The sequence below is a fragment of the Oncorhynchus kisutch genome, linkage group LG5, assembly GCF_002021735.2.
Source record: "Oncorhynchus kisutch isolate 150728-3 linkage group LG5, Okis_V2, whole genome shotgun sequence".
In the NCBI taxonomy this organism is placed as follows: domain Eukaryota; kingdom Metazoa; phylum Chordata; class Actinopteri; order Salmoniformes; family Salmonidae; genus Oncorhynchus; species Oncorhynchus kisutch.
In genome coordinates this window covers 66,105,892-66,132,531 of record NC_034178.2, presented here as the reverse complement: position 1 = coordinate 66,132,531, position 26,640 = coordinate 66,105,892, and the positions used below count along the sequence as shown (strand labels likewise).

General features: G+C 41.0%; 1 protein-coding gene across 1 annotated transcript in view; it reads left to right on the top strand.

The window, feature by feature from the left end:
* cdh22 (cadherin 22) overlaps positions 1 to 17,528 on the top strand; it is a 180,374-nt gene extending 162,846 nt beyond the window's left edge. The window contains exon 11 of the mRNA XM_020483952.2: positions 15,648 to 17,528. Within this exon, the coding sequence (XP_020339541.1) occupies positions 15,648 to 16,165 (518 nt within the window). The 3' untranslated portion in view covers positions 16,166 to 17,528. The remainder of the gene's footprint in view (positions 1 to 15,647) is intronic.
* Positions 17,529 to 26,640: the final 9,112 nt, after the last annotated feature.

The following is a 26,640-nucleotide window of genomic DNA, read 5'->3' as shown; positions in this document are numbered from 1 at the left end:
AAAGCAAACCATGCAATAATCTGAGACGGCGCTCAGAAGAAATAGTCACAATAGCCTCCATGTTGGCGTCAACATAAACAAGAAATTACATGATAAATATTCCCTTACCTTTGATGATCTTCATCAGAAAGCACTCCAGGAATCTCAGGTCCACAATAAATGTTTGTTTTGTTCGATAATGTCCGTTATTTATGTCCAAATACCTCCGTTTGTTAGCGCGTTTGGTATATATATCTAAACGCTCATTCTGGTCAGCGTTACGTCGGACAAAAACAAAAAGTTATATTACAGGTTGAAGAAACATTTCAAACTTTGTACAGAATCAATCATTAGGATGTTTTTAACATATAGCTTCAATAAAGTTCCAACCGGAGTATTCCTTTGTGTCTTGATGAGCAATGGAACGCAAGTGGATACCATGAGGAATGAGCGTGATCAGAAAATGTCTGACTGACAGATTCTGCTCTCATTCAGTCCCACAACACAGTAGAAGTCTCATTCATTTCTATAGATGGTTGACATCTAGTGGAACCCTTAGGAAGTGCAACATCATTAATATCTCAAGGGGATTTCATTGGGAATTGTGGTGAATACATACGAAACTCAGATTTCTCACTTCCTGTTTTGATTTCTCCTCAGGATTTTGCCTGCCATATGTGTTCTGTTTTCTCACAGACATCATTCAAACAGTTTTAGAAACTTTACAGTGTTTTCTATCCAATACTAATAATAATATGCATATATTAGCAACTGAGACTGAGGAGCAGGCCGTTTACTTTGGGCAACTGATTCATCCAAGCTACTCAATACTGCCCCCCAGCCATAAGAAGTTTTAACTTGAGTCAAACGCTTCGGGTAGCCTTCCACAAGCTTCCCACAATAAGTTGGGTGAATTTTGGCCCATTCCTCTGACAGAGCTGGTGTAACTGAGTCAGGTTTGTAGGCCTTGCTCCCACAGGCTTTTTCAGTTCTGCACACAAATGTTCTATAGGTTTGAGGTCAGGGGTTTGTGATGGCCACTCCAATACATTGACTTTGTTGTCCTTAAGCCATTTTGCCACAACTTTGGAAGAATGCTTGGGGTCATTGTCTATTTAGAAGACCCATTTGCAACCAAGCCTAGTGGTTAGAGCATTGGACTAGTAACCGAAAGGTTGCAAGATCTAATCCCCGAGCTGACAAGGTAGAAATCTGTCATTCTGCCCCTGAACAAGGCAGTTAACCCACTGTTCCTAGGCCATCATTGAAAATAAGAAGTTGTTCTTAACTAACTTGCCTAGAATAAATATGTCTTGAGATGTTGCTTCAATATATCCACATAATTTCCCCACCTCATGATGCCATCTATTTTCTGCAGCAAAGCACCCCCACAACATGATGCTGCCACCCCCGTACTTCACGGTTGGGATGGTGATCTTCGGCTTGCAACCCTCTACCTTTTTTACTCCAAACATAACGATGGTCATTATGGCCAAACATTTCTCTTTTTGTTTAATCAGACCAGAAGACATTTCTCCAAAAAGTACGATCTTTGTCCCCAAGTGCAGTTGCAAACCGCAGTCTGGCTTTTTTTATGGCAGTTTTGGAGCAGTGGCTTCTTTCTTGCTGAGCGGCCTTTCAGGTCATGTTGATATAGGACTCATTTTACTGTGGATATAGATGCTTTTGTACCTGTTTCCTACAGCATCTTCACAAGGTCCTTTGCTGTTGTTTTGGGATTGATTTGCACTTTTCGCACCGAAGTATGTTCTCCTTCCTGAGCGTTATGACAGCTGCATAGTCCTATGATGTTTATACTTGCGTACTATTGTTTGTACAGATTAACGTGGTATCTTCAGGCCTTTGGAAATTGCTCCCAAGGATGAACCAGACTTGTGGAGGTCCACCATTTTTTTTCAGAGGTCTTGGCTGATTTATTTAGATTTTCCCATGATGTCAAGAAAAGAGGCACGAAGTTTGAAGGTCGGCCTTGAAATACATCCACAGGTGCACCCCCAATTGAGTTTGAGTTTGGAGTTTATTTTTATTTTTACAGGAACAGTGCACATTAATCAACATTTCAGTAAAAGTGCCGGTTTTAGCCAGCCGGCTAATTTTCAACCGCAGTCCCTGGGTAGGTTATTAAAAACAATTACAATATAGACAATAGCAACATAGAACAAGCAAGACATAGCAACATAGGACAAGCAAGACATAGCATACAGACAGAGCAACATAGGACAAGCAAGACGTAGCATACAGACAGAGCAACATAAAACAAAAAGCAGCAAGACAAAATTCATAAAAGCAACAAAGTGTTTCCACACCTCACAAGCTACAGACAACAGACAACATGGAGAGCGGCAACACACAGCTAGGGACCATGTTCACAAATCTGATTGACCTTTAGCCATGTCTTCAAGCATTTTGTGAAAGTGTGATATGTGGTGCAGTTATGTGTGTCTGATGGCAGTGTATTCCAGATGACTCAACTGATGTCAATTAGCTGGTTAGAAGCTTCTAAAGCCATGACATCATTTTCTGGAATTTTCCAAGCTGTTTAAAGGCACAGTCAACGTAATGTATGTAAAGTTCTGACCCACTGGAATTGTGATACGGTGAATTATAAGTGAAATAATCTCTGTAAAAAATTGTTGGAAAAATTACTTGTGTCATGCACAAAGTCGATGTCCTAACCGACATAGTTAGTTTGTTATAGTTTGTTAATAAGACATTTGTGGTTGAAAAACAAGTTTTAATGACTCCAGCCTAAGTGTATGTCAACTTCCAACTTCAACTGTACATATATTTCTTTGCCGTATGGGGAGATAGCGGAACGAGAATGGACAGCGCTGTGTTAACAGCCACCTTGTGTGTTAATGGGAGATAGCGGAACGAGAATAGACAGTGCTGTGTTAACAGCCACCTTGTGTGTTGATGGGAGATAGCAGAACGAGAATGGACAGCGCTGTGTTAACAGCCACCTTGTGTGTTAATGGGAGAGATGTACTGGAGCAAAACAGCTGACTGCTCGTGTGGCGGCAATGACTTCCCAACGATCCACTCACACACAGAACACACAGACAGAGCGTACACACACACACACACACGCACACACACAGAGAATAGAACCACACACAGAGCCTAGACGCACATACAGAACACACACAAACACAAACTCACCCATTGTTCTGTACGTGTTTATGAGTGTGGTTGGGTTGGAGAACCCAGCTCCCCGGAGGCGCCCAAGTAACCTATTAGATCAATTGTGGCATGATGAGCGAAATGAAAACAAATTTCTGCCTAATTAGCAACAAATAAACAATCCTTCCATCAGTTAATTTAGTGAGTGACGTGATAAATCCATTTTGGCGAGGCATCTGCGCACATCCGTTCCAATTAAGCCCCATCTGCCAAGATGAACTCTTGGCCTCGTGCGGCTAGGCACAGCCCAAGGGTAAATTAGCTGTCTTGTCAGGACCGCTTATCAGAACATCTGTACACAGAGGAGCAGCCACATGTTGGCGAGGCAGGTACTATACTACAGGATTTGGCCAATGTTTGCAGGACATATACAACAGGCTGTGATGCATTATTCCATGGATAACATGCAAAATGTGACTTTGCATATCATGCGCTATATCACCGTCGCTGTAATGCGGCGAATAACCGTAATATATAACGTTCAAGTTAATATCTCTAAGAGGAATGAAGCAGCCAATGGATTACCTCTGATTTTCCATTTCCACTAAGAGAAGAAAAACACTGCCCCTCCCATCTTACATGTAGTTTATATCACTCACACAGTTTACCAACCACACCACTGATTGGTTAGTAGAGGAGTCGTATAATCAAGATCTCCGCCTCCCATTACCCTCTTCACCATTGGGAATTGAGAGTAATAACCAAGTGCATGTTTGGCATGCACAGCAGCATGCATCAAGACGTTAGTATGACCCGTGTCTATTGGCTGGACCTGGCTATTAACTGTCTCCAATGATGGTGAATGCGGAGGAAAAACTCCCACAATGATCAAAGACATCCATCTCCCCATGGCACCATGGAGACAATGTAGGTTAAGAGAAGTGGCTAGATGAAGAGTTATTGTACAAGAGGCTGTAGACGATCAACAGTCCTCATCTTCCTTTCTTCAAACGCAGCTCTCCAGATGGGAACGCAGGCCATTTTCTCTACGACTCCAAGTCTTATTTTTCAAGTCATTTACAGCAAATGAAGACACATTTTTTAATACAGATTTATATGCTTGTCACTGTTGCATTTTGCTCTTTCCCATAAGAGGAAAAAAAACATGAAAGAAAGGTGAAACAATCAAAGTTTCAGCGTCATGTTTCGACTCTCAAGGTCACGGTTAAAGGTAGGACTGTATATTGCCTAAGGGCTTGTGCTTTGCATCAAGCTGCGAATCCAATAGAAGTCTATCAAATCCTTCAAGATATAAGGGTTCACTGACAGACCCAATTTTTAAAAAATAGTGTACTGTCATTCATTTTCTTTGAGTTAATGGTCAGGCCATATCTCTCACATTCACAATGTGTGACTTTAGTAGTGTGAGGGGTTAGAGCACTAAAGGCCCAGTGCAGTGAAAATGTTTGTTTTTTCTGTGTTTTGGATCATATACTATACAACGGCTGATGAAATTAACACTACAAAAGATTGATTTTTATTCTTACAGTTGTTTGTTGAAAATACAATCAACACAGGACCTTCTAATGAGCATGTTTTGCGTGGATGGAGTTTTGGCTATTTAATTCAACGAGGAAAGAAGTTAAGAACAAATTCTTATTTTACAATGACGGCCGAACCCTCCCTTAACCCGGACGACGCTGGTCCAATTGTGCGCTGCCCTATGGGACTCACGATCACAGCTGGTATACAGCCTGGGATTGAACCAGGGTCTGTAGTGATGCCTCTAGCACTGAGATGCAGTGCCTTAGACTGCTGCACACATCCAAACGTCTGCCAATAACAGTTTTTAAATGACGTATACCTCCCATTAGGTCCCTCCACCGCTTTGGTGGCCTTACCCTCTCCACTCACACCACTCCTAGACAGTCCTTGCATTTTTTTGTCTGAGCAAGTTTTTTTTGTTGCCCCAAAAAACTATTTTTGACAATTTGAATGGAAAACTGTTACAGTAAGGTACTTAATTGTTACCCAGAAATTAGATATTCTGTAAGAGAGGCGAGAAAGATCGGAGGACCAATATGCGGCGTGGTGAGTGTCCACGGTTCTTTTAATAAGAAATAGTACACATGAACAACTGAATACAAAAACAATAAACGTGGAGTGAATGAAACCCAAAACAGTACCGTGTGGTGAAAAACACAGACACGGAAACAAACACCCACAAACACACAGTGAAACCCAGGCTACCTAAGTATGATTCTCAATCAGAGACAACTAATGACACCTGCCTCTGATTGAGAACCATACTAGGCCGAAACATAGAAACCCCCAAATCATAGAAAAACAAACATAGACTGCCCACCCCATCTCACGCCCTGACCATACTAACTAATGACAAAACAATGGAAATAAAGGTCAGAACGTGACATATAATGAGACAAAAACATCTGCATTGGGCCTTTAAGTATCTTGTGCAGACCGATAGTGAAGTTACTAGTATAATAGATCCATAGAGCCCAATCCTTAACTTTAAAAAATACAACACATTATTTTGCATATTTTTGGCCTGACTATATATTTTGGGATATTATGGAGTTAGACAGTTGAATAAAGCTTGTGAGGCATTTATAGATAGGTGATATTCTTTAAGATTCTTATAATTAATGCAAATAAATGGCTGTGTATATCATATACAGTATGTCTGGGCAAGAGGTCATTGTTAAAGACAATGGGCTTGGTAGTGTGCATTCTCAATGACGAACACTATCACAACTACGAGGGTTTCGTTTCCCTTGCCTGGTAATGTTCTCTTGAACAGTAATATTGCCTTGAAACACCCATTACCGTGACCTCAAATGTTTATTTTTCATTTATTTTTTATTCCATTTCTTTTCAAGCTCCTCATCCGTGGATAAGCTTTGTTAGTGTTCCCATCTTCATTTAGTGTCTTTGCCATCTATTCAGCACACAATCTCCACAATGTTGTGTTCCAGCCCGGAACCACCCCGCGAACCCATTCAATCCGGCCCGCTGCCTGTGGTTAGTTTGGGATTCCCAGGGAAAAAACGATCTCAATCGACGTTGAAATGACCAAAACCAAATCGAAACTGTCTATGAATGATAATAGACCTACATTTATGGTCTCTTCACTATCCAGCTTGCTAACGGTCATCGAAAACAAAAGCTAGAGTGTCAGGGAGGATTGAGATTCCAAAAGCAATGCACAGAGGACTATTTTTAGCAAATTGTGTATGCAAGGAAATAACATCAATCACGTTTTACACCGCTGGGTTAACACGTACAGTATGCTAGAGCAAGGGCATGGTAAGTGAACCACACACACACACAGTGCCTTCAGAAAGTATTCATACATACTATACATACTTGACTTATTCCGACAGCCTAATTTTAAAATGGAATTTCTCACCCATCGACACTTAATACCCCATAATGACAAAGTGAAAACATGTTTTTAGAAATGTTAGCAAATTTCTTGAATATTAAATACACAAATATCTAATTCACATAGGTATTCACACCCCTAAGTCAATACATGTTAGAATCACCTTTGGCAGCGATTACAGCTGTGAGTCTTTCTAGGTAGGTCACTGAGCCTTGCACACCTGGATTGTAAAAAAAATATTCAAGTTCTGTCATGTCGGTTGTAAATTATTGACATAGATTTTACTCAGTAACATTCAATGTCATCTTGGTAAACAACTCCAGTGTATATTTGGCCTTTCCTTTTAGGTTGTTGTCCTGCTAAAAGGTGAATTTGTCTCCCAGTGTCTGTTGGAAAGCAGCCTGAACCAGGTTTTCTTCTAGGATTTTGCCTGTGCTTAGCTCTGTTCCACTTATTTGTATCTGAAGAAACACCCTAACATGAATTCCCTAACAAAAACGCCCTAAAAATATCCATAACATGATGCAGCCACCACCATGCTTTAAAATATTAAAAGTGGTACTCAGTGATGTATTGTGTTGGATTTGCTCCAAACATAACGCTTTGTATTCATGACATAAGTTCATGTCTACTTTAGTGCCTTGTTGCAAAAAATATGCATATTTTTATTCTGTACAGGCTTCCGTCTTAGGTTAGTATTGTGGAGTAGTTTTCTCCCATCACAACCATTCAACTCTGTAACTGTTTTAAAGTCGCCATTCGCCTCATGGTGAAATCCCTGCGTGGTTTCCTTCCTCTCTGGCAACTGAGTTAGGAAGGACGCCTGTATCTTTGTAGTGACTGGGTGTACACCATCCAAAGTGTAGTAACTTCACCATGCACAAAGGGATATTCAATGTCAGATTTGTTGTGAAGCATTGGAAAACCTCCCTTGTCTTGTGGTTAAATCTTTGTTTGAAATTCACTGCTCTACTGAGGAACCTTACAGATGATTGTATGTGTGGGGTACAGCAATAAGGTAGTCATTCAAAAATTAAGTTAAAAACTGTTATTGCACACAGAGTAAGCCCAAGCAACTTATTATGTGACTTGATAAGCACATTTTTACTGCTGAACTTATTCAGGCTTACCATAACAAAGGGGTGGAATACTTAATGACTCAAGATATTTCAGCTTTTATATTTGTAATTAATTTGTAAAAAAATGTCTAAAAACATAATTCCACTTTTACATTATGGTGTATTGTGTGTAGGCCAGCGACACAAAATCTCAATTTTAAATTCAGTCTGTAGAACAACAAAATGTGGAAAAGGTCAAGGGGTGTGAATACTTTCTGAAGGCACTGTATATTTAGATAAATAAAGTTATTGTTTTTGTTTGTTTTGTTTATCTGTGATACTGAGGCACTGAATAATAGGTCTATATTTGCAGTATATTCACAGTTGCATTTTAGGATACATATTGTAACATTTAAATGGCAGTAGGCCTACCATACTGATACTGGAAACAAGAAGATTAATTGTAAAGTCTAAACCAGTGAGTTGGCAGAAACCAAGGTCAGAATTTAATTGAAATCACTCAGCAGTGAAATGACAACATTGAACAGTGAACCATCATATTTTTGTATAAGAGATCTAATAATGAAAGGGAAGGATTTATATATTGAATTTGGTCAAGTTAGTATGGGAGAGGTGGAAAAACTATTGTCATCCATCAATAATGATAAGCCACCAGGCATAGACAACTTTAATGGGAAACTATTGAGAATGGTACCAGACTGTATTACCATCCTGTTACGGTTTTCTTCTATATCCTCCTCTGACGAAGAGGTAGAACAAGGATCGGACCAAAAGGCAGCGTGTTGATTGAGATTCATATTTAATGAAACAAAGAAACACGAACTTACACGAACACTACAAAAACAATAAACGAAACCGAAACAGCGTATCTGGTGCAAACTAACCGAGAGTACACATAGGACACTAAGGACAATCACCCACGACAAACTCAAAGAATATGGCTGCCTAAATATGGTTCCCAATCAGAGACAACGATAAGCACCTGCCTCTGATTGAGAACCACTCCAGACAGCCATAGACTTTGCTAGATAACCCACTAAGCTACAATCCCAATACCACCACCAAAACCCCAAGACAAACACACCACAATTACAAAAACCCCATGCCACACCCTGGCCTGACCAAATACATAAAGATAAACACAAAATACTTTGACCAGGGCGTGACACATCCCTATTTGCTAGATCTTTAACCAAAGTTTTAAGGAATGTGTGTCCATGGCGTGGAAGGAAGCTAAAGTAATTCCACTGCCTAAAAATGGTAAAGAACCCTTTGCTGGCTATATCAACGGTCCAATCAGTTTGCTGTCTGTTCTTAGTAAACTGATGGAGAGGATTGTGCTTGACCAAATACTATTTTTCAGAGAATAAGTTAACTACTGACTTTCAGCATGCATATAGAGAAGGTCACTCAACTCGTACTGCACTGACTCAGATGACCAATGATTGGTTCAAGTAAATAGATAATAAGATGATAGTTGGAGATATATTGTTCGATTTCATTGCAGCCTTTGATGTTATTGATCATAATCTGATATTGAAGATTCTCACTTGCTATGGCTTTACATCACCTGCCATCACATGGTTGGAGAGTTATTTATCCAATAGAACCCAGAGAGTGTTCTTCAATGGAAGCTTCTCTAACATCAGATATGTACAGTGCGCTGTCCCTCAGGGTATTTGCCTTGGGCTGTTACTCTTACACGTAGCTAAAATGACTATCTATGTGGATGATTCCACACTCTACATGTCAGCAACCAAAGCATGGACCTCACTGAAATTCTAAATAAGGAGTGAGTCAGTATCAGAATGGGTGATTAATAATACATTAAAACTTAAAGCATTATATTTAATTCAAAACATTTTCTAAGACAGCTGGAGTTGTACAAAAAGGCTGATCATTGAGCAGGTTGCGGAAGCTAAACTCCTAGGTATAACATAGAATGGTCAATTATGTTGGTCAACTCATTTTAACAACGCTTTTGTGAAGATGCGGAGGGCTATGTCGCTTATAAAAAGATATGTGTTTTTATAGGCTCTGGTCTTGTCCCATTTTGATTACTGTCCGGTAATATTGTCAAGTGAAGCAAAGGAAAACCTAGCATTTCTGCAGCTGGCTCAAAACAGAGCAGCACACGTTGCCCGTATCTGCACATACAGAAGTAACATCAACAACAACATGTCCTTCCTGGTTGAGACGATTAACTGCTTCTCTTCTAGTTTTTTTATGAGAAATATTAAGTGATGAAAATGAAAATTCCAGATTGTCTGTATAATCAAGTAACATTCAGCTCAGACACCGATACATATCCCACAAGACATGCCACCAGGGGTCTCTTCACAGTCCGCAATTCCAAAAAACGTATTCACGGCAATGCACAGTTTTATACAGAGCCTTGATCGCATGGAACTCCCTTCCCTTAAAATGAACAGCTGTACAGAAAGACTCATGTAAAGGCCAAATTACAGTGGAGGAACTTCTTGATGCAATTTCTGCCTTTAAGTCCAGGAAAACTCCAGGGCTGGATGACATACCAGTTGAGGTATATCAACATTTTTTGATGGAGTCAGAGGAACGTTATTAGCATGTTTGAACCACTCACATAACAATTGTATATTATCAGATACTCAACAAGAAGTTCTGATTTCATTATTACTGAAACAGGATGCATCTGGTAATTATAAATATCCAGTCCATTAAATAGTTTTTTTGTCCATTTACACTACAGTGGTGTGATGCATGAATTTATGATTTCTTTTAAATCCACAATTTGGATCCCTCCACAGCATCATAGAGGTTCTAGATATTTTTTGTTCAGAAGCCACTCCTGTGTTGTCTTAGCTGTGTGCTTAGAGTCGTTGTCCTGTTGGAAGGTGAACCTTCACCCCATTCTGAGGTCCTGAGCGCTCTGGAGCTGGTTTTCATCAAGGATCTCTCTGTACCTTGCTCCGTTCATCTTTGCCTCGATCTTGACTAGTCTCCAAGTCCCTGCATCTGAAAGACATCTCCACAGCTGCCACCACCATGCTTTACAGTAGGGATGGTGCCAGGCTTCCTCCAGATGTGATGCTTGGCATTCAGGCCAAAGAGTTCAATCTTGGTTTCATCAGCCCAGAGAATCTTGTTTCTCATGGTCTGAGAGTCCTTTAGGTGCCTTTTGGCAAACTCCAAGCAGGCTGTCATGTTCCTTTTACTGATGAGTGGCTTCCATCTGGCCACACTACCATAAAGGCCTGATAGGTGGAGTGCTGCAGAGATGGTTGTCCTTCTGGAAGGTTCTCCGATCTCCACAGTGGAACTCTAGAGCTCTGTCAGAGTGTCCATCAGGTTTCTTGGTCACCTCCCTGACCAAGGCCATTCTCCCCCGATTGCTCCGGGCAGCCAGCTCCAGGAAGAGTCTTGGTTTTTCCATACTTCTTTCCTTTAAGAATGATGGAGGCCACTGTGTTTTTGGGGACCTTCAAATGTTTTGGTACTCTTCTCCAGATTTGTGCCTCGACAAAAACCTGTCTCTGAGCTCTACGGACAATTCCTTCAACCTCATGGCTTGGTTTTTGCTATGACGTGCAGCTCTGGGACCTTACAAATGTATGCCTTTCCAAATCATGTCCAATCAATTGAATTTACCACAGGGGGATTTTAATCAAGTTGTAGAAACATCTCAAGGATGATCAATGTTCCATAAGATGCATCTGAGCTCAATTTCGAGACTCATAGCAAAGGGTCTGAATACTTACGTGGTGTTTCTGTTTTTTATTTTTTATTAATGTGATTTTTTTTTTAAGAACCTGTTTTTGCTTTGTCATTATGGGGTATTGTGTGTAGATTGCTGAGGATTTTGTTGTTAATTTAATCAATTTTAGAAGAAGGCTGTAAGTCATTTTTCCAACAATTGTTTACAGACAGATTATTTCACTTATAATTCACTGTATCACAATTCCAGTGGGTCCGAAGTTTACATACACTAAGTTGACTGTGCCTTTAATAAACAGCTTGGAAAATTCCAGAAAAGGATGTCATGGCTTTAGAAGTGTCTGGTGTACCTGTGGATGTATTTCAAGGCCTACTTTCAAACTAAATCAGGCAAGACCTAAAAATAAAATAAAAATTGCCGACCACAAGTCTGGTTCATCCTTGGGAGCAATTTCCAAAGGCCTGAAGATACCACGTTCTTCTGTACAAACAATAGTATAAAAGTATGAACACCATGGGACCACACAGCCGTAATACCGCTTAGGAAGGAAACACGTTCTGTCTCCGAGAGATGAATGGTGCAAAAAGTGCAAATCAATCCCAGAACAACAGCAAAGAACCTTGTACAAAGTATCTATATCCACAGTAAAAGTGTCCTATATCGACATAACCTGAAAGTCCGCTCAGCAGGCTGCGCGACATCATGAGGTAGTAAAGTTATGTGGATACATTGAAGCAGCATCTCAAGACATTAATCAGGAAGTTAAAGCTTGGTCGCAAATGGGTCATCCAAATGGACAATGACCCCAGGCATACCTCCGAAGTTGTGGCAAAATGGCTTAAGGACAACAGAGTCAATGTATTGGAGTGGCCATCACAAAGCCCTGACTTCAAACCTATAGAAAATTTGGCGGCAGAACTGAAAAAGCATGTGCGAGCAAGGAGGCCTACAGACCTGACTCCGTTACACCAGCTCTGTCAGGAGGAATGGGCCAAAATTCACCCAACTTATTGTGGGAAGCTTGTGGAAGGCTACCTGAAACGTTTGATCCAAGTTAAACAATTTAAAGGCAATGCTACTAAATACTAATTGAGTATGTAAACTTCTGACCCACTGGGAATGTGATGAAAGAAATAAAATATTAAATAAATCACTCTCTCTACTATTATTCTAACATTTCACATTCTTAAAATAACGTGGTGATCCTAACTGAACTTAGACAGGGAATTTTTACTATGTTTAAATGTCAGGAATATGGTAAACTGAGTGTAAATGTTTTTGGCTATGGTGTATGTAAACTTCTGACTTCAATTGACTCAAATTTCTGGAATTTTCCAAGCTGTTTAAAAGCACAGTCAACTTAGTGTATGTAAACGTCTGACCCACTGGAATTGTGATACAGTGAATTATAAGTGAAATAATCTGTCTGTAAACAATTGTTGGAAAAATGACTTGTGTCATGCACAAAGTAGTTGTCCTAACCGACTTGCCAAAACTATAGTTAATTAAATTTTTTAAACTATAGTTAACTATAGAAATTTGTGGAGTGGTTGATTACTGAGTTTTAATGACTCCAACCTAAGTGTATGTAAACTTCCAACTTCAACTGTAGTTGAATAATATACATAAAATAAATATATATATATATCTATATCTATAATATATATGCGGATAGGAAATGATGCAGACAATTACATTGATAGATTGTGGCTTCTATTAGCAAAATTGAAGCTGATCAACCCCCTAAAAAAATCCCTTCCATTTAATTACTCAAAGCAAACAACAAAATTACCTTTAAAAAAAGGATTAAACAAAAACTCCTGAAACGGTGATGACTATGAAGAGAATTACACACAAACACATGCACACACAGACACACTCAGATACAGTGGGGCAAAAAAACGTATTTAGTCAGCCACCAATTGTGCAAGTTCTCCCACTTAACAAGACGAGAGAGGCCTGTAATTTTCATCATAGGTACATATCAACTATGACAGACAAAATGAGGGACAAAAATCCAGAAAATCACATTGTAGGATTTTTAATGAATTTATTTGCAAATTATGGTGGAAAATAAGTATTTGGTCAATAACAAAAGTTTATCTCAATACTTTGTTATATACCCTTTGTTGGCAATGACAGAGGTCAAACATTTTCTGTAAGTCTTCAGAAGGTTTTCACACACTGTTGCTGGTATTTTGGCCCATTCCTCCATCCTTCACAGTAGGTATGGTGTTCTTTGGATGCAACTCAGCATTCTTTGTCCTCCAAACACAATCTTCCATTTCGGTTTCATCTGACCATATGACATTCTCCCAATCTTCTTCTGGATCATCCAAATTCTCTCCAGCAAACTTCAGATGGGCGTGGACATGTACTGGCTTAAGCAGGGGGACACGTCTGGCACTGCAGGATTTGAGTCCCTGGCGGCGTAGTGTGTTACTGATGGTAGGCTTTGTTACTTTGGTCCCAGCTCTCTGCAGGTTATTCACTATGTCCCCCCGTGTGGTTCTGGGATTTTTGCTCACCGTTCTTGTGATCATTTTGACCCCATGGGGTGAGATCTTGCGTGGAGCCCCAGATCGAGGGAGATTATCAGTGGTCTTGTATGTCTTCCATTTCCTAATAATTGCTCCCACAGTTGATTTCTTCAAACCAAGCTGCTTACCTATTACAGATTCAGTCTTCCCAGCCTGGTGCAGGTCTACAATTTTGTTTCTGGTGTCCTTTGACAGCTCTTTGTTCTTGGCCATAGTGGAGTTTGGAGTGTGACTATTTGAGGTTGTTTGAGGTGTCTTTTATACTGATAACAAGTTCAAACAGGTGCCATTAATACAGGTAACGAGTGGAGGACAGAGGAGCCTCTTAAAAAAGAAGTTACAGGTCTGTGAGAGCTAGAAATCTTGCTTGTTTGTAGGTGACCAAATACTTATTTTCCACCATAATTTTCAAATAAATTCATAAAAAAACCTACAATGTGATTTTCTGGATTTTTAAAAAACATTTTGTCTGTCATAGTTGAAGTGTACCTATGATGAAAATTACAGGCCTCTCTCATCTTTTTAAGTGCACAATTGGTGGCTGACTAAATACTTTTTTGCCCCACTGTACATAATTTTTAGTTGTATTTTTTGTATGTCGTTGTATTTTAAATGTGTGACTGTCCTTGTCTATCAGTGGATCAGTGCTTTGTTATTTGTAGTGTTTTTGTGGACCCCAGGAAGTGTAGCTTCTGCATAGGATAATGCGGATCCTAACAAACAGAAGAAACAGTTTTCACATCAATTATAATTGTAATGGTCATAGCAGTATTATACATAGTAATGGTTATATTACTCCATAATAGTCATGATATACATTAATATTGTCTGAATATTCATATCGTCATTCTAATTATCTTATATTTTTATTTCCATAATTGATAGACACGTTTGATTAGAATATTGTTGTCGTAGCGATGACATTTGCTTTGGTGGTAGACATTAAAGTTATAGTTAATTCACTAACGAATCAAGCACAGCCCCTCCAGAATAACGATATGTCTTGAGAAGGGGGCTATTGGTAAGTGGATGTTTTCTAATCAGACATAAAGGAGGTGATTTAAAAAAGTAAGCTTGGATTAAAACCTTCATTGATTTATTGAGGTGGATACAGCTTTTGTTTTTCCTCCGTCTCATTAGACTATTTAGTGATCCATCTCAATTGTTTTCCTTTTTAATGCAGACTTCATTTTTCAGTCATTAAACGCTCTCTAGGTAGAGCCCAATACAGGGGATCTCTGCTGTGATTTTCTTTCTGGTTTCACCGCAGCACGTTTCACTTGAATTAGTATTGATAGACGGATCAGCCTCTATTAAGCATTTCAAAACATATTTCTGGAAGAGCAAAATTAAAGAATTTGTTCGTGCATCCCATGGAGAATCGATGCTCATGCATTGGAAATGTTACCCCTTGTTATTTCACTTCGCTTGGCTGTCTTTTTGGGGTGAAATCAAAGTTAGAAAACCAGAGATGGAAAAGGGGAAACTTTTTCCTGATAATGACAAAAAAGGCTGTTGAAATTTTATTAGCCACTTGCATAATCCAATAAGTCTTCATTAATTGTGTTATTCCCCATTGTGCTTGAGAGAATCTTTACAAAAGGGCAGATGGCCCCTGATGTTTTTGTTCATTCCTATAATTCATTAGTCTTCTCCCCGTTTGGTGAAATTACTCTCTTACCAGCTACTCTCGAAAAGTTTCTCCCTACTCCAGATAATAATCCAGATCTTTGGCTCTGACTTCCCTGCTGTTAATCCCTAAACCTCTTAATCCCTAATTCCATGCTCTTTCTCCACCTCTGCAGTCCTGGTGCTGCTAATCCTAACCCTGAAGCGCCACCGCAAAGGCCAGCGGATGTCAGAGGACGAGGAGGACATGCGCGACAACGTCATCAAGTACAACGACGAGGGAGGCGGTGAGCAGGACACGCAGGCCTACGACATGAGTGCCCTGCGCAACCTCTATGACTTCCCCGAGGCCAAGAGTGGATCTTCTGAGTCAGGCCCTGATCTGCATGCACTGCCCCAGTGGATCCAGGGGCGGGTGAGCGGCGATGGCGGGGCAGCCGACTTCTCCCTCTTCAAGGGCTACATCCGCAAGAAGGTGGAGCAGGCGGATGCCGACCTGTCAGTGCCGCCCTACGACTCGTTCCAGACGTACGCCTTTGAAGGCACCAGCTCGCCGGCCCTCTCCCTCAGCTCTATCCACACCCTGTCCACTACGTCCGAGCAGGATTTCTCCTACCTCAGCGACTGGGGGCCACGTTTCAGGCAGCTGGCGGGCTACTACGCCCCGGGACATCCTGAGGAAGAGGGCTCCTAGCAGTGTCCTCAGCCCAAACCTTTGCCTTCTCCTCTGTCCCCAGCACCGTATCAAGGGAGCCCAGTGTCAACACTGTCCTATAAAGCACTCCTCCATCATCTCCACAGCACCAGAATTGAAGCCCAGTTGGTGTGTCGGAAATCGATTAGGTCAAAACATCTTTCTTGCTTTGAATCTTTAAGTTTGAAGTTTTTCAAAGCAAAACATTGTTTTTAAAGGTTTTGTAACTCCAGGGTGAAAGGTGGGCTGATTCAATGAGGGATAAAAGCAGGTGTTATCCATTCACTTTTCCCTTAATTCCAATAAGGAACAGAGGAGTATGACGTAATAAAATATAAGTGGGGCACCACAGGTTACAATACCATTACCTTTCAAATTAGTTTCTGGGTATGTTCTGTCTGGAATCAAAGACTGGGTTCATTTTTAGCTGTGTGAGTGGACGCTCTGAGGACATTCCGAGAAATATGAACATTATGAAACTCAGCAGGGGGTCAAGTATTTTTTTTCAAGACAAGGCAAACTATCTGAGATGTGTATTTATTTAAGAAAATATTTACAGTATTTATTCCTTTGTATTTATTGATTTATTTTGTCCATAATCACCGCACCACTTGTAACAATGAACAGTAGTGAAGAATGATACAGAAAGAAAGAAGAAAAAAAGGTTTATTATGGTGAGAACCTGAGGAGAGAAGAGCTTCTACAGAAGCGCTTAGCATAGATAGAACTTTACATACTGCTTTCACAAAGGTGATATTTGGGTCACAGACAACTACAGTATTGGAAATATTTGTATTTATTTTTCAGGAACACTTTTGTAAAATAAACAACTGAAGACAGAGCGCGACAGAAAATAAAAGAGAGAACAAAGGAAGAGACAATTCAGTGCACAGATTGGTTTTGTGTTGACATACTTTCACTGTATTGTGAAGATTTCTAAGGGGTTATGAAGGTTGTGGGACATTATGTGATAACCGGGGTTTTGCTTTTCTTTTTCAGCGCCATTTAAAAGGCTATAAGGCACAATCCACACGAGTGATCCAGGACTATATGAAATGACTGTTGGTTTCATGGAGTTGGCTATAAGCTAACTCTTCCTGAGGAGTTAATTTTCATTCCAGTATTTGTATGTGTGAGTGTGTAATATGCGAACAACTTGTTTTATATTCTGAAAGATTTGATCGCTTTTGTTCTTTTGGGTCTATTTTAGAAGATGGATGGATATGTGAAGGGGTGACAGGTACAGGAATAAAGGATGAGGAGATGGAAGTCCTCTACCCACCATCCAGAACCTATTTAATGTTGACCTTTAACTTGCAAATGTATGGGAAATAAAAATCAATAAATATTTTATTGTTTTGTTTTTTTAAATACTCTGCTGGCTATTTCTCCACACTGCAAAAACAGACATCCCTATGATCTAATATAATTTTAACATCATAATCTTATTTTATTATGTCGTTCTTTGTGAGAGTCGCTACAGTATTCCCGAGGGGGGGGGGGGGGGGGGGTGTAAGGGACAGTTTGATATTATAATAGCCGATTTAATACAGTGAAACTTTACCCTCATAATTATGGTATGATAACACTTATTTACTGAAGATATTTATATTTTTATATAGTCTTGCATCCAGGAAGTAATTGTATAGCTTGGTTCCACTAGAGAGAGTACAGTCAGACTGTGTAAGTCTAATTACTGCTGAGGATGGGTAGAGGTTACCTGAGGATCCTGAAGCATATGGAGTTGAGTCTCTCATCTTTGTGGTCTGTGGTGGTGGCCAAGTCATGCCATGTCATGTTTCGCTTCAAAGGACTAAGGGCTCAACCCTAGTGTAGAAGATCTATGTTGTAGCGCAGTTGACCTTTAAAGGTAATTTCCGATTGAGCCGACATATGCAGCGTTTACCACAAATGCTGTCTCTGCGAACGCGGTAACAATGCCTTTAAATGTCAATCGCTCTACCAATTGCAGGTCTTCCACGCTATGGACTGAATTGAGCAGTAGGAGGTCCATTGTGAGTTTAAAGTAAAAATTTTACTTGAGTGTTGAGTCAGCCATTTTGACTAAGGATGTTGAAAAATGTTGGACAGTGGACATTTAACCGGCATATCCTTATCCCTAATTATATCCTTCATCCTTAACCGACAACACCCCTTAACCCTAACCTTAATGCAGTGGTATTCAAAGTCGGGTTCGCATCCCCTAGTGTGTTTTAATTGAGTAAATGTTTCTTTTCATTTTAATGAGTGATGAATCGGCAATGAATTAAAGGTAATTTAAGGTTGTCATTAGATTTGGGGTAGGATGGGGTTGTGACAAACTTGTGGGGAAAAGAATGGGGCTCCAGAAAATGTTTGAATACCACTGACTTAAAGGGATATTTAACTTTTTTCCAAACTTAAAAAAGCAAACTCTCCCTTTAACCTTAAACCTAACCCTAATCTTAACCCTACATGTAACCACTGTCTGTCCCTTACCTTGATTTAACCCCTAACATTAATCTAATTAATCTGCCTGCTGAATATCTACAGTACTTCCAAAACATTGACAAGTCGGAGACTTCTAATATGTCTATACTTCAAGGTCATGATGAACCAGAACAAGATTAGTAAAAAACATTCAGATAATATCATTTTAACTTGACTGTTGGCTGGAAATATACAGTGGCTTCCAAAAGTATTCAGCCCCCTTGGCATTATTCCTATTTGTTGCCTTACAACCTAGAATTAAAATTGATTTTTGGGGGGGGTTGTGTCATTTGATTTACACAACATGCCTACCGCTTTTAAGATGCAAATAATTTTTGTTGTGAAATAAACAAGTAATAAGACAAAAAAAATGGAAAACTTGAGCGTGCATAACTATTCACCCCCCTCCCTCCCAGAGTCAATACTTTGTAGAGCCACCTTTTGCAGCAATTATAGCTGCAAGTCTCTTGGGGTATGTCTCTATAAACCTGGCACATCTAGCCACTGGGATTTTTGCCCATTCTTCAAGGCAAAACTGCTGAAGCTCCTTCAAGTTGGATGGGTTCTGCTGGTAGACAGCCATTTTTAAGTCATACCACAGATTCTCAATTGGATTGAGGTCTGGGCTTTGACTAGGCCATCCCAAGACATTTAAATGTTTTTAAACAACTCAAGTGTTGCTTTAGCGGTATACTTATGGTCATTGTCCTGCTGGAAGGTGAACCTCCGTCCCAGTCTCAAATCTCTGGAAGACTGAAACAGGTTTCCCTCAAGAATTTTCCTGTATATAGCGCCATCCATCATTCCTTCAATTCTGACCAGTTTCCCAGTCTCTGCAGATGAAAAACAACCCCACAGCAGGATGCTGCCACCACCATGCTTCATGGGGATGGTGTTCTCGGGGTGATGGGAGGTGTTGGGTTAGTGCCAAATATCGCGTTTTCCGTTATGACCAAAAAGCTACATTTTAGTCTCATCTGACCAGAGTACCTTCTTCCATATGTTTGGGGAGTCTCCCACATGCCTTTTGGTGAACACCAAACGTGTTTGCTTATTTTTTTCTTTAAGCAATAGATTTTTTTTCTGGCCACTCTTCTGTAAAGCCCAGCTCTGTTGAGTGTACGGCTTAAAGTGGTCCTACGGACAGATACACCAATCTCCACTGTGGAGCTTCAAAGCTCCTTCAGGGTTATCTTTGATCTCTTTGTTGCCTCTGTGATTAATGCCCTCCTTGCCGTTTGTTGTGGAGCCATATTCTTTCCATTTTTTAATAATGGATTTAATGGTGCTCCGCGGGATTTTTTTTATTTTTATAACCCAACCCTGATCTGTACTTCTCCACAACTCTGTCCCTGACCTGTTGGGAGAGCTCCTTGGTCTTCATGGTGCCGCTTGCTTGGTGGTGCCCCTTACTTAGTGGTGTTGCAGACTCTGGGGCTTTTCAGAACAGGTGTATACATGCTGAGATCATGTGACAGGTCATGTGACATTGAGATTGCACACAGGTGGACTATATTTAACTAATTGTTTGACTTCTGAAGGTAATGGTTGGACCAGATCTTCTTTAAGGGCTTCAAAGCAAAGGGGGTGAATACATATGCACACACCACGAAAAGTTATTTTCACTTCACCAATTTGGACTATTTTGTGTATGTCCATTACATGAAATACAAATAAAAATCCATTTAAATTACAAGTTGTAATGCAACAAAATAGGAAAAACGCCAAGGAGGATGAATACATTTGCAAGGCACTGTATGCGACTTGAACAAGAAAAGCGAGAGAGCAAAATGTGGTCAGAGATTTGATGTGGTTAGGAGAGATTGGATGTGGTCAGTAGAGATTGGATGTGGTCAGGATTGATTGGACGTGGTCAGGAGATAAAGGATGTGGCCAGGAGAGATTGGATGTGGCCAGGTCTAATCGCAATGTGGGATGACGCGGCTATACTGAACAAAAATAGTAATACATGTGAAGTGTTGGTCCCATGTTTCATGAGCTGAATGTTCCATGTGCACAAAAACCTTGTTTCTCTCAAATTCTGTGCACACATTTGTTTACATCCCTGTTAGTGAGCATTTCTCCTTTGCCAAGCTAATCCACCCACCTGATAGGTGTGGCATATCAAGAAGCTGATTAAACTGCATGATCATTACACAGGTGCAATTTGTGCTGGGGACAATAAAAGACGACTAAAATGTGCAGTTCTGTCACACAGCACAATGCCTCAAATTTTGAGGGAGAGTGCAATTGGCATTCTGACTGTAGGAATGTCCCCCAGAGCTGTTGCCTGAGAACTGAATCTTAATTTCTCTACCATAAGCTGCCTCCAACGTCATTTTAGAGAATTTGGCAGTACATCCAACGGGCCGCACAACTGCAAACCACGTGTAACCACGCCAGCCCAGGACCTCCACACCCGGTTTCTTTACCTGCAGTATCATCTGAGACCAGCCACCCAGACAGCTGATGAAATTGTGGGTTTGCACAACTGAAGAATGGCTGCACAAGCTGTCAGAAACTGTTTTAGGGAAGCTCATCTGTGTGCTCATCGTCCTCACCAGGGTCTTAACCTGACTGCAGTTTGGCGTTGTAACCGACTTCAGTGGGCAAATGCTTACCTTCAGTGGCCACTGGATCACTGGAGAATTGTGCTCTTCACGGATGAATCCTGTTTTCCAATGTACCGGGCAGATGGCGGGACAGCGTGTACGGCATTGTGTGGGTAGTTATGTGAACTGTAACTTGTTGCATGTTGCGTTTATATTTTTGTTCAGTGTATTATTAATCATAGCTCCACGACGACAGCACCGGATGAGGTGATGGCATAGCCTACATTCCTCTAGACTGTTGCCTATAAACACCCAGGCCATTAGAGACATAGGACAAGAGACGGGAACAGAATGAATTCCTCATCAGTGAAATGTCAGCAGGATACCGCTGAATGACTAATTCAATGTAGAAGGTTAAAGAGTAAGCACTGCCTAAGGGGGAATATCTGTTCCTCCCAGGACTCCTGGTCACTCCACTCTCCGCCCATAAACAAGCGTCTTTACGGAGTCAGCAGCAGCCATTTTTCAATAATAGGCTATAGATGCTAACATATTAATGTGTCGTAATAAATCACAGACCCCCCCCCCCTCCGCAGTCCAAGGGCAACATGAGGACATTGTTTTGTTGTGCGTGTGGATGAAAGGTGATTGACAGTGCTCTGGGGAAATTTCTCTGCTGACACTAAAGTCCCCCACTTTTCTCATTGGGATTGATAATGACAATTGATTAGACATGGTGGAAATATGAATGTAGTATAGAACTAATTTATTAATAAAATTGGCAGCGGAGCACTATTTACTTTTCAAAGGCACATGGAAAACAAAGTTTTCAAAGAGGGATGGAAAAACAAACAAACATTTTCTTTACTTATGTCATGAAATGCAAGACTGCTGTAGATTAAACCTGATGTCATTTAAACCTGCTAGATGGAGAAAAAAAAGTTTCAGGCAGTTTAAACATTTTCAAAAAATGTATATTTTGAGACTGAAAATACTTGCTGGAATTCTGATTATGTTGAATTATGCACAACCCAATTAATTTAGACCATTTAGCATTGGGAACATTGGGCCCTGTTATATGTACCACTTAATTTCAGAAATCAAAACATATGTTTTATAATTTAAACTTTAAGATTCCTTGATATAAAACTAAGACATATTTTCTATTTTGATACTGTAGTTATTTATTTAGATTATGATTGCCAGTAATTACATTTGGATTAAATTAGTTAGCACTTATTATACCGCTGAAACCTCTGGATAGTTTTATTTCTTGTTTCAAAGGAATGAACCCTGCCAGCTGTATGATATCTGTGAAAATTGACTTTTGAAGACCCTGGGAACCTGCACTTAGCCCAGGGAACCTGCACTTAGCCCAGGGAACCTGCACTTAGCCCAGGGAACCTGCACTTAGCCCAGGGAACCTGCACTTAGCCCAGGGCACCTGCACTTAGCCCAGGGCACCTGCACTTAGCCCAGGGCACCTGCACTTAGCCCAGGGCACCTGCACTTAGCCCAGGGCACCTGCACTTAGCCCAGGGCACCTGCACTTAGCCCAGGGAACCTGCACTTAGCCCAGGGAACCTGCACTTAGCCCAGGGAACCTGCACTTAGCCCAGGGAACCTGCACTTAGCCCAGGGAACCTGCACTTAGCCCAGGGAACCTGCACTTAGCCCAGGGAACCTGCACTTAGCCCAGGGAACCTGCACTCAGCCCAGGGAACCTGCACTTAGCCCAGGGCTAACAGCCTTAGAAAATCTAAGATATGTTTTATCCCGTGGTTAAATTATTGTTGACATTTGCACATTCTCAAGTGGGAGGGCACCAACCTTTACCCAGGTTTAGCTGGCCCTACTCGTGACCAGTCTTAGCACCAACGTTTTTCTGTTGTCATATCATTTGAATATTCTACTCCAGAAGAGAAATGACAGTTTCAGAGATCCCTGGGTTAACACATGTTTGTGTGGAAGGGAGGGTAAGCTAGCCCTGGGCTAATTTTAACCTTGGAAAAACCACCAAATGAACATCTAGAAAATATTGATATAAATCAATTAGTACAGGTTGAGTGTCTGTTCTGTCAATGCACTATAATATAAGAGACAGATATTTACTTTGTTCAGGACCCAATTAGAAAGAACAATGTGCTTTGTTCTGAGAATCAGACCACACCATTTATAAGATGACGTTAGACTAGACTCCATAGCTGACAAAACACCATCCACAGCACAAGGGCCAGAATGTGTCACTTTATGAATTAATATTTCTGTTTTAATGTTGTTTGAAAGCTACAGGACAATCTTACTAGCACAACCTTGATGGCTCACATTATTCTGCTCACTATGTACAGTATTACTGATGTCAATCTGTTCTGATCTAAAGGCACAAAGGACAATTCAAAACAATGTGTCTTGAGGTACAGTATAAACTGCGTGGTTCGAGCCCTGAATGTTGATTGGCTGACGTGGTATATCAGACCGTATACCATGTGAATGACAAAACATTTACAGTTGAAGTTGGAATTTACATACACTTAGGTTGGAGTCATTAAAACGTATTTTTCAACCACTCCACAAATTTATTGTAAACAAACTATAGTTTTGGCAAGTCGGTTAGGACATCTACTTTGTGCATGACGCAAGTCATTTTTCCAACAATTGTTTACACAACATACTTGGAATTGGAGTGGCCATCACAAAGCTCTGACCTCAACCCTATATAATAAGGACAGGGCGTACCCCCCCCCCCACAAAGGTGCGGACTCCAGCCGCAAAAACCCCACTCCACCATAGTCTAAGTCCGCTTTTGTGGCCTCCTAGGAACGGCGACCCTCGCCGCCAACCTAGGACTGGCAACCCTACTAAAGGACCCCACTGGACTGAGGGGCAGCTCCGGACTGGGGGGCAGCTCCGGACTGAGGGGCAGCTCCGGATTGAAGGGCAGCTCCGGACTGACTGACTGCTCTGGCAGCTCCTTGCTGGCTGACGGCTCAGGAGAGACGGGAGACTCTAGCGGCTCAGGACAGACGGGAGACTCTAGCGGCTCAGGACAGACGGGAGACTCTAGCGGCTCAGGACAGACGGGAGACTCTAGCGGCTCAGGACAGACGGGAGACTCTAGCGGCTCAGGACAGACGGGAGACTCTAGCGGCTCAGGACAGACGGGAGACTCTAGCGGCTCAGGACAGACGGGAGACTCTAGCGGCTCAGGACAGACGGGAGACTCTAGCGGCTCAGGACAGACGGGAGACTCTGGCAGCGCTGGACAGGCGGGAGCACCTGTAGGGATGAGATGGAGAGACAGCCTGGTGCGGGGGGCTGCCACCGAAGAGCTGGTACGTGGAGTTGGCACTGGATAGACCGGACCGTGCAGGTGCACTGGAGCTCTTGAGCACCGAGCCTGCCCAACCTTACCTGGTTCAATGCTCCCCGTAGCCGTCCGATACGAGCTGGAATGTACCGCACCGGGCTATGCACCCGCACCGGGGACACCGTGTGTCTGAAGAGGTGTAGCAAGGATCGGACCAATACGCAACGCAGCGTGGTAAGTGTCCATGTTTTAATAGAAAAGACTGAACATGACACAAATACAAAATAACAAAGTAAAATGGAAACAAAACAGTCCCGTGTGGCACAAACACTGACACAGAAAACAATCACCCACAAAATACCCAACGAATATGGCTGCCTAAATATGGTTCCCAATCAGAGACAACAATAAACACCTGCCTCTAATTGAGAACCAATCTAGGCAACCATAGACCTACATAAACACCTAGATGGAAACAACCCCATAAATCTACAAAAAACCCTAGACAGTACAAACACCCTAGATGAGACAAACCATACATATCACCCATGTCACACCCTGCCCTAACTAAAATAATAAAGAAAACAAAGAATACTAAGGTCAGGGCGTGACAAAAGTCAAGGAATTGGAGTGGCCATCACAAAGCTCTGACCTCAATCCTATATAATATTTGTGGGCAGAACTGAAAAAGCATGTGCAAGCAAGGAGGCCTACAAACCTGAGTCAGTTACATCAGCTCTGTCAGGAGGAATGGGCCAACATTCACCCAACGTATTGTGGGAAGCTTGTGGAAGGCTACCCAAAACATTTGACCCAATTTAAACAATGTAAAGGCAATGCTACCAAATACTAATTGAGTGTATGTAAATTTCTGACCCACTGGGAATGTGATGAAAGTAATAAATGCTGAAATAAATCATTCTCTCTACTATTATTCTGACATTTTACATTCTTAAAATTAAGTGGTGATCCTAACTGACCTAAGACAGGGAATTTTTACTGGGATTAAATGTTAGGAATTGTGAAAAACTGAGTTTAAATGTAGTTGGCTAAGGTGAACGTAAACTTCCGACTTGAACTGTATTTGTATAGCTCTAATTACATTGGTAACCAGTTTATAATAGCAATAAGGCACATCTGGGGGTTGTGGTATATGGCCAATATACCACGGCTAAGGGCTGTATCCAGGCATTCTGCATTGCCTTATTGCTTAAGTATATACTCTTTGATATTTTATGAGAATGTCATTTCAATATCACAATAAAGTTCTGATGTGACCAAACCCTATATTTAGAGGTCACAGGGAAGTCCTCTAAAACCCCTAGACACTGACTGTAACTAAAGAACTGATTTGACACGGACTCCATATTAGTGCTGAGACTATACCTCAACGGCAGCTCTGTCACTTTAAATAAAAAAGGATGTCAGTGCTATGGATGCTGTAATCTCCAATGGAGAAATGGTATTGTCTCTCTTCTCCCGTGGCTTGTGTGTAAAGTGTATTCCCACCATGCAGTGTTTATTCCACAGTTCATCATGTTGTATAATGTCAGCCATCTTGACAGTCAGATAAATATTAAAGGGTGGTTATCTGTGCTTTCGGGATGCCTCCTAGAACCCACAGGGCAAAAATACCTGCATAGAGAGCCAGTGAGGATGAGCATATGCACATTTGGGAAATGTAATACTTTTTTGCGCTGAATCTTGTATGTGTTGGGTAAATATGCATTTGCTAAGGTAAATAAATGCTCAAATACTTTTCATTATTTATGAGAACAAATACCTTAACAAATGCATTTAACATGATATATCAACATAAAATTAAATAATGTAGTTAGCAATGTCTTATAAGGTTAAGTTAATATAATAATTACAAACCTCTGTATTACAGTGACATACTCTGTACTCTGTTTACTTTATTTTGGATAGCTCAATTGGATTAAGATTTTTACAGAAGTCTTTATTTTTCCACATATCTGCTGCTTTTTTAGCTGTAAACTGTCTGGCTTGCCATCTTCTCTCTCTCTCTCTCTCTGTCTCTCTCTGTCTCTCTCTGTCTCTCTCTCTCTCTCTCTCTCTCTCTCTTTCTCTCTCTCTCTCTCTCTCCCTCTCTCTCTCGCTCTCTCTCTCTGTCTCTCTCTGTCTCT